Here is an 8,992-nt window from a genome sequence, read left to right as displayed (position 1 = left end):
TGCAACCCTAGGGTAGACCTGGCTGGCATGGAAGGCAAACGCCATCAGGCCCCCGGATTAGCTCCATGGTGTCCTCGTTGACACGAACCAGCCGGATGGGGTACACGAAAGACAGGATGCGGCTGTTGAATCCACAGGCCCCCACCTGCAAAGGCCGAGACTCGGGCCCAGCTGCTCCCACCATGGGCCTGACACTGGACAGTCTGGGGGCTGCGGGGGGCCTCCAGCACCCACACTCCCACACTGGAACTCTGCTCTCCCCTCTGCCACCCGTGCCTTCCGTGGTCCATCCGCGTCCCCAACCTGGGCCGCACCTGGCCGTCGAAGTTGCCCAGGCTGCAGTTGCACTCAGTGGCCCCGTAAAACTCGGCCACCTGGGAAACGTGGAAGCGGCTACAAAAGTTGGTCCAGATGGACTGCCGGAGACCGTTGCCGAGTGCCATGCGCACCCGGTGCCGGTTTTCCGCCTCCCGGGGTGGCTGGTTCAGGAGGTAGCGGCAGAGTTCGCCGATGTACTGCACGATCTGGGGATGGACTTGGCGTGAGTCTGGGCCCCTGAGGCTACTCTTACTTCACTGCCCCCCCCACCCCCAATCCCCTACCCCTACTACCCCAGGGGCCGGCTGTGCAATCCCTTCCCTCTCTGGGCCTCAGTCTCCCCATCTGAACAGTGGGAATGTTGCCCCAAATAAATGGCTGGCTGCCCTCAGCTGTAAGACAGATGTCCCTGGGTAGACCTGGTGCGGAGGGTCCCGAGGGGACGGGGATGCTCATCCCCTTCCCCTCTCACTCACTGTGCAGTTGTATTTGATACAATCGTCCCAGAAGCGGGAAGCTGAGAACTTCTTCCGGATCACCACCGTCATGCCATGGAGCAGGCACTGCCCGATTCCCACGATGTTTCCTGAAGGCAGAGAGGTGGGCCTCAGAGGTCAGGTAGACAGGAGACCCTCCCCTCCAGAGCCTCCTCTTGTACAGCCCAATCTCCTCAAAGGCTCTTTCCCTTTCTCTCTCCTGTCCTGTCCCTCCAACACTAACTGGTCATATCTCTCTCGCCAGTCAGACACCTTCCATGGCTCCCCAGTGCCTATAGGATTGAGTACGCAATCCTTAGATTGTCCTCTGAGGCCTCTGGAGCAGGCCCCAAGCTCCTGCTCCCATACCCGTAACGCTACCATTCAGCCAGGGGGCACTGAGCTAGCCTACCTAGCTTCTGCACCTCACATCTGCCTGCCTTGGGTGCACCTCCTCCAGGAAGACTTCCAGGCCATCACTGGGCTCTTCCCTTGAACTGAGCTCCTGTTCCCTGCCTCTCCCCATACTCAATGCCATTTCTTGTATTAAGAGTCAGGGTAGGGTCCCATCATTCATCCTGCCCCAAACACACACAGCCAAACCCTAAGCACCTTGAGGGCAGGAATTACATTTATTCCATCTCTGTCTTTCTAAAAGCTCCTAAGACCAAGCAGCTCCTAAGACTGTGCATACCTGTGGAAGCAACCTGAATGGTCAGACCAGCCCAGGTGCCCTGCAGGACACAGCCACACACACCACTTTTGCTGGTGTGGCCACTTTCATTCAGAGATCAAAGCCCACGTCTGTATTCGAACCCAGATTTGACTCCAAAGCTCAAATGTTTCTACTGCAACATGCTGCCTGCCAAGAAGGGTGGGGCTTCCAAGACTCTGGGGGTGCTGGAGGCTGAGTGGACAGGCCTGGAATACCTGCAGAGTGGTAGAGGGGGAGACAGTCGTAGATGATGTCGTCGGGCCGCATGCGGAAGCCGTAGTACACCAGGGCAGCCATGCGGTAATACCTGGGAGGGCAGAGGGCCAAGGGCTCTGTGGGCCACTGGAAAGGCAGGAGGAGCGGCTCCGAGGCCCCACCATCCCCAGGCCTCCCCCCAGGGCACCTTCCCCTTACCTGCTGTGCACCACGATGGCAGCTTTGGGCAGCCCTGTGGTGCCTGACGTGTAGATGTAGAAGAGCTTATCTGAAGAAAACAGACACAGGAATGGCTGTGAGAGGGGGCAGCACAGGGCTGGGCACAGAGTCAGGCAGGCAGACATCTGTAGGTGTACATCACTCAACACCCACTCCCATCACACCTCCTCCAGAAAGCCTACACTGATGACCCCAGGCACCACTCTCTGCTCTAATGCCTGCACTGCTTCCTTCAACGAACTTTTTCCGAGCCCTCGCTCTGTGCCAGGCCCGGGGAGACATCAGTGACTAAGATGAGCACAGGCCTTGCCTGGGTGGAGGTGAGAGCCAAGTGGGACAGGAAGATGAGGACACGGGTATTTCCAATACTGAGCGTAGAGTGCTGGGAAGCACAGGGCCTCCCAAAGACCAGCTGCAGCGCTTGACCCAGGCTCCAGGGAGGGGAGGTGGCACCAGGGAGGGCTTCTCGAAGGAGGTGATGCCTACTGCGTGGGGAGGGTTAGCTGCAGGAAGCCGGGTGCAGAGGTAGCTTTTGCACCACTGACCATTTCTGTATTCCCCCACTGCCAGGACCAGGGATTGTCATGTTACGGTTTCTGTGTGAGGTCAGCTCCACCAGGCTGGAGGTTCCAGGAGGTCAGGAATGCCTCTGCACGTTATATAGTAACTATCTCACGTTCTCAGGGCGCGTGCAGTATGTCAGCCCTAGGCTTGGCGCCAGGTTCAACCAGCCAGAGTCCCGCCCTCAAGGAGCTTACAAAAGCACCCAGCGGACCATATCCACACACGGCGGAGGTTAAACGATAATGACGATGACGGCCAGTTACTGAGCACTTCCGGTCATACCCTAGCTTTCCACTGGACCTTTTCCAACCCTCAAACACAGGTTCTGTTGCCATCCCCAATTTTATGGCTCTGGGAACCGAGGCTCAAAGGGCAGCTCAGGTGTTCAGGGTCATACAAGGGAAGCAGTAGAGCTGGGATATGAACTTGGCCCAGGCTCTGAACCCCCAGGCGATGCAGCAAGCCGTGGGCTCTAGAAGGCAGGCTGGAGTGGGCAGGAAGAGAGGTGAGAGGGTCTGGAAGGCTGCCTAGAAGTCGGGGGGAGGCAGCCCAGAGCAGGGAGGGGATCACAGACCAACAGGGGCCTGCACTGAACAGGTGGTGGGTGACCATGCAAAGGGTCTCGCCCCTGGTCCAAGCGCAGCCCAAACTCAGGCGAGCCAGGCTCCTGGGTTCCACGTGATCCTGCGCATGTCAGGCGTCAACGAAGGCTGTTCAAGAACTGCGTTCTGTGTGCCCGGCGCTTTCACACACATCAGCTCATGCAGCCTTCGTAGCAAGCCCAGGATTACTGCCCTCATTTTCCCGGATGGAAGAGGGAGGTGACATGACTCACTCCAGGTCACGCAGCAAGTTTACAGAAGAACCCAGGCCTTGAGGCCACTGCTCTGTCCCTGGCCATCTTAGAACCCCCCTGTGGGGATGAGGGGCCCACCTACGAAGCCCTTGTTGGGGCGGCTGGGCAGGTGCTTAGGGGCGCCTTCTAGCAGGGGGTCCAGGTGCTCCGTGCCGGCGGGCACTGCGCTGGCCTCCCAGGGACCGGTGCAGAAGAGGCTGATGGAGGGGTCCAGGCTGGCACAGATCTCAAGGACAGCTGTGGGGGAAACAAGGCAGATCAGCAGGCAGGCCAGGACACCCCGTGTTCCCAGAACCTCTGCTTGTGCCGGGGCTGTGTCAGGGGAGGCTGGCTGGGTAGGGCAGAGAGATGGGTGAAGCACCTGGGACCTCGTCGTAAGGAAGATGCTGAGAGGAGCAACGGCTCCCATTACCTGCTGGCTAACTACGCCATGGGCTCTTTACATGCGTGCTCCTGCACACACACCCCAGGAAACAGGTACCAATAACAGCCCATTTTACAGATGAGAAAATTGAGGCTGAGAATGGGAGGGATTCACTCACAGCTAGAATGTGCTGGAGCTGGGACTCAAAGCCAGCTCTGTCTCACACCAAGGCTTACTATGGCCCTACCCACTGTACCATGCTAGTCTATGGGGGATTGGTTAGGAGGGAGGAGTGGGGGGTCAGAGGCCGGCAGCCCTCCAGCCTCTTCAGAGGGTGGGAACCTTCTCTCAGGCTCTCTTGGGCACTACACATGTCCAGATACTCATCCGCCCTGAGCGTAGGCCAGTCTGGCCCACACGGCCACAACTCCTTTGGCTTCCTCTTGACTTGTCCAACCCTCTCCCCTCTCCCTGCTGCATCTTTCCTCCTCCCCTTTCAGCATCTTAAGAACCTTTCCTGCCCATTATTCCACAGTCACAGCAGCACGGGGAGAGAGAACAGGGACACTGTGGTCAAAGCCCGAGATCAAACCCCGGTTCTGTCACTTAACAGCTGTGTGGCTCTGGGTGAGTGCCTCACGCCACTCTGAACCTCAGTCTCCTCATCTGTGAAGCCAAGATGACAATCTCTACCTCACCAGGCTTAGTGGAGATTAGAGCTGCTTTTGTAAAGCCCCAAACTCAGCATGTGGTCAGTGCCCAACGCGGCGGCCAATAAACATAAGCTCTGCAGGAGAGCAGGGAACAGATTCTTGTTCCCATTTTACAGATGAGGCCTCATTAGTCACAAGAACAGTTACCATTATGTCTGAGGGGTCACCTAGCATCGGCCACTGTGTTAATACTTCAGGTGAAGTGTCTCCCTGAAAACAGCAGGAGGCAGGTGCTATGGTGAGGAGACTGAAGCACAGGGTCTCACTCGGGTCTCCAGCCAACCAGGGGCACAGCCCAGGCCATCTGACTCCAGGGCTCATGCCCCTAACCGGTGAGCCACACAGACTCTCCCAGGGCTGGAGGGGGGGGTTGTGGCGGTCCCGTGGGACTCCCTGCCTATCCCCTGCCCCTTCGGGGCTCACCTGGGGCCATCTCGCTGCCAAAGATGAGGGCCCGGGCCTGGGAGGAGGTCAGGCAGTGGCGCAGCGCGTCCCGCCGGAGGTTGGTGTTGATGAGCGCCGCCTCCACGCCCAGCTTGGCCATGCCCAGCCACAGGCCCACAAACTCATTGCAGTTCTCCATGAAGAGGGCGACCACGTCGCCCGAGGCCAGGCCCCGCGCCTGCAGGAAGTTGGCCACGCCGCTTGAGTAGTCATCCAGCTGGCAGAAGGTCCAGTGGGTGTCCGTGCCCTCGAAGATCAGAGCTGTCTTGTCCGGGTGGCGCTGGACCGTGGAGGCGAACAAGATGGGCACCGTGCGCCGCTCCCGCAGGTAGCGTCGGACCTTGGCCTTCACCTTCAGGAGCACTATGCCGCCGCTGGGTGTGGGGCGGGAGAGGGATGAGCAAGGGAGCTGTGACTGCTGGGCTTGGGAGTGGGGGTCCGGAGGCCCTGGTCTGATCACTTGTGACACCCCTTTCCCAGCACCTGTGTGCGGGGCAGCGATACATGCAGCGGCTCACTGATGCTGCACGATAACAGGGACCCGGGCGATTACTCCCTCCCCGGTACAGAGGAGGAAACCAGTGCCAGGGTTTGCCCTGGGCTTTACGGGTGGAACGTGGCAGCACTGACATTTGAACCTCAGTCCTGTCCGGCTCCAGAGTTCAACTCCAAGTACACTCTAAGCTCTGCTCTGAGTCTGCTGCTCTGTTGGGGACTTCACGACTACAGGGCCCCAAGTCAAAGTCCAAACTCCTCCTCCTGGACCTCCCACACCCCCGTATTGTCCCTCTCCTCGTAACTGCCGCAGGGAAAAAGGACGAGTTTGCGATTTGTCCCGTCTCCCTCCCTGTGAGCCCAGCAAGGTCCGCCCTGTTCACCATCTTGCCCCCGGGCGCTGCTCAGTGCCAGGCACAGGGTAGATGTTCAATAAGTGCTTGTGGAATTGCTTGGCAACATCCTCCTTTCCTGCCCCACCCGTGCCACCTCTGACCCCTGAACTCTCCTGGCCCCCCAGCCTCTGTGCCTTTGCTGATGCCGTGCCCTCTGGCTGGAATCTCCCGCTCCCACTTCCTTGACGTGACTCTCAAGTACAACTGCTTTTCCTCCAGGAGGCCTCCTCTGATTCCCCAGGGCCCGGGCCTGAAGCCATCTCCCTTTGTTCACGCTCCCACAGCTCTCTGCTGTGACCACCCTTCCCGCAGTGGCCACTCGAAACCTCCTTTTGCAATCAACTCAGACTGACAAATGCCGAGCCACCTGTTCTGGGTGTGGGTCGGGGTGCTGGGCACTGGGATACTACCGTGATTAAGACTGCCAGGGTCTCTGCCCGCATGGCACTGCCAGTTTAGGGATTGACTGTGTCCCCTTCCGGTCTCCCTGACCAGTCTAAGCTTGGCCCAGGTCTGGGGCTGCCTCATTCCCCTCCCCACCCCAGGCCCCAGAGTCAGCTCAGCGCTTTTCACAGAGGAGGTAGCAGCAGGTGTTTCTGGTACAGGATATCCCCATGGACCATCCCTGACTTTCTCTGGGAAGCAGGTTCTCCCTGACATGATTCAGGGCCTGCTCTAGAACTCAGTGCCCTCTCAGACTCATGCCAGCTGGAGGACAGGGCCTCCTCCACAGGGTTCTTCTTCACCCTCTCACAAGTTATAGCATGTTCTTAGGACTCCTTACAGATGTCTCCTCAACACGCCCGGTGTTTGATGTATGTCCCAGGACCCCAAGTCTGCTCCAGGCTAAAGAGCACCAAGTTAAGGAGATTCCCTGGGAGGAGACTTTGACCTTGGCAATGGAGGTACCACATACTATTGCAAGGGGAAGGGTGTGGAACACAGACTGCTCCTTTGGGGCCTGGGTGCCCTGTGCTGGTAGAGACCATAGGGTCTGGCCTGGGGAGATTTGGGGGATTAGGAGCCCAGCATAGTGTAGGAAACCCAGAAAGGGTTGTACCAGGTACTCACAAAACATCACGCCTGATGGTCTTGACGAAGACTCGGACGAAGCGCCAGCCACCAGACCCCAGGTAGAGGAACAGCAGGGAGAACCCTACTTGGGTCCAGGGCAGTTTCAGCACCAGCTTGGAGAACAGCAGCAGCCCCACCAGAGACGCCCCAAGCAGCATTGTGGCCTGTGGGCACAGGGCAGTCAGTGGACCCAAATGCCTGGATCCCCTACCTCCTGGCTCAGGCAACCAGGCCACTATCATCTCAAAGGGTTAACCTGTAGTGAGGCCATATTGAGTAGGGTAGCCGAGGACTGGGTCCCTTTCTGGGGCTGTCGGGAGGGGTCAGGCTAGAGGCATGGGACTTGAGGTGAGGAGTTCCAGGGCTGAGAGTCAGAGGCTGGGTTCTAGCCCCTAAGTCCCATCTCTGCCTGTGACTCTCTGAATGACCTTGGGCAAGTCCCTTTCCCACTTCAGTCCTTAGTCTTCCCCTCTGTGCAATGGGTGTAATGAGAATTGCTCTCAGAGGCCCTTCCAACCAAAAGAAGACAGTCCACTCTCCTGACATCCAGGATCCCAACCAAAATGCCTTGAAGCGGGTATTGACTTGAGTGCCTCAGGCTCGACCCTCCACCCAGAGACCTACGGAGTTTCTGTGGATGATCAGGCCAAGCCACAACACCCAAAGGGGCAACTTCTTGAGAAGGGGCCCTGCTCAGTCCCTGCCCATAGGTCCAGGCAGTGCCATGCCTCTGTTGGCCCACAGAGGGCGATGGAGAAAACAGGTGAGAGCCTGGAGGTGCCTGAGAGGTGACCGCACAGAGGGGAAAGGTGATTGAGGGAGAGGAAGAGGGGCTTGAAGTCACCCCCACAAACACACTCGGCAAGCCACTCAGATGAATCTTAGGGGATTGGGGCTTAAGGGGAGAGGAACGGCTGGCAGGGCTGAGATTAGGACTCTTGGACTCTATTCCTGGTGCTTTACAGACTTGCTCAAGGGGCAGCAGATGGGACTGTTTTCCTTCAGGTTCTCCTGTCCCTGAGGAGGGGCTGAAGGTCACGTCTATGAGGTAGCCTGAGATTCTCCAAGCCAGGACGAAGACATGGTCTGGACCACAGGGAACCCTTACACCCTCTCTCCCTCCTCCACACGAAAAGCAAAAGCCGGGAGGGGGACCGAACCAGCGCCTCCAACTCCAATGCCAAGGGTCTCCAAGGTCCTCAGACCTCTGGACTAACAGAGCCCGCCAGGGCAAAAGACAAGGACCCGTCCCGGAAGGCTGGGGGATGGGACGAGGAGGGAACGGGATGCCCAGATCTCCCGGGCCCCGAGCCCGGGTCACTGCGGACCGCCTGACCCCCAGAAAAGCCAGAGTAGCAGAGCGCCCGGCAAGGAGACAGAGCAGCAGGGCGCGCCCCCCACCCCAGACCGGTACCGCCACCTTCCCCGGACTCGGCCGGGCACATTCTCCCGCCCGGGGACCCATTGTCCTAGCCTGTGCTCACCTGGTGTCGGCCCCGCCGCGGAGCACGCAGTCCAGATGCGGCCCGGCTGCTGTAGCAGAGTGGGGAGCGCGGAGGAGCATCAGCCGCTCCTGGGCGCACAGAGCCGAGTCTCAGCAGCGTTTCCACGGCTCTGCGCCCTGCACGGCCCAGCAGCTCGGCCGGCCCCGCCCGCCCGCGGCGCTCCTCCCCTGCCCGTCTCCCGCCCGCCTCCCGCCCGCCTCCCGCAATCCAAACCGGCCGCGCCGGCCGGCACCGCCGCCTGCCGCGCCTTGCCCAGGGTGAGCACGCCGCAGAGCTGGCAACGCCGCGCAGCCTCCGCGAGCCCTACGCCGCCCGACCCAGCCCGTCCAACGCGCGCGACGGCTCCTGGCGGCGCCCCGCGCGGCACGCTGGGAGTTGTAGTCCGCGCCGCGCAGCCCCGCCGGGCAGCAGAGGCCCCCGGGGCAGTTGAGGAGGCAGGCGGGCTCTGCCTGGACCCCGACCCCCAATCCCTGGGCGTCCGGACGTGGGGGAGAGCACCCCCACCGCACCGTTGGCGGAGAATCTGGAGTCCGCGCCCGGACCCGAGCAGAGTTCAGCAAAGGCCCGGCGCCACCTAGAAGAACGCTAAAAAGGCTGTTTCAGGCCGAGGCGAGTCGGGTGGGAAGAACCTAGCAACT

The 8,992-nt window shown here is 59.9% G+C and overlaps 1 protein-coding gene across 1 annotated transcript in view; it reads right to left on the bottom strand.

Moving 5' to 3' along the window:
- Positions 1–8,488, bottom strand: part of SLC27A4 (solute carrier family 27 member 4) — a 14,450-nt gene extending 5,962 nt beyond the window's left edge. The window contains exons 1-9 of the mRNA XM_024762557.1: positions 8,334–8,488; positions 6,847–7,013; positions 4,865–5,259; positions 3,443–3,601; positions 1,924–1,993; positions 1,725–1,816; positions 795–904; positions 315–524; positions 19–145 (exon numbers count right to left, since the gene is read on the bottom strand). Of these exons, the coding sequence (XP_024618325.1) occupies positions 19–145; positions 315–524; positions 795–904; positions 1,725–1,816; positions 1,924–1,993; positions 3,443–3,601; positions 4,865–5,259; positions 6,847–7,007 (1,324 nt within the window). The 5' untranslated portion in view covers positions 7,008–7,013; positions 8,334–8,488. The remainder of the gene's footprint in view (positions 1–18; positions 146–314; positions 525–794; positions 905–1,724; positions 1,817–1,923; positions 1,994–3,442; positions 3,602–4,864; positions 5,260–6,846; positions 7,014–8,333) is intronic.
- Between the last annotated feature and the right edge of the window lie 504 nt (positions 8,489–8,992).

This window comes from Neophocaena asiaeorientalis, unplaced genomic scaffold (assembly GCF_003031525.2).
Source record: "Neophocaena asiaeorientalis asiaeorientalis breed wild unplaced genomic scaffold, Neophocaena_asiaeorientalis_V1.1 scaffold78, whole genome shotgun sequence".
NCBI lineage: Eukaryota > Metazoa > Chordata > Mammalia > Artiodactyla > Phocoenidae > Neophocaena > Neophocaena asiaeorientalis.
The sequence above is the reverse complement of the archived record's forward strand: the minus strand, read 5'-3'. Positions and strand labels throughout refer to the sequence as shown.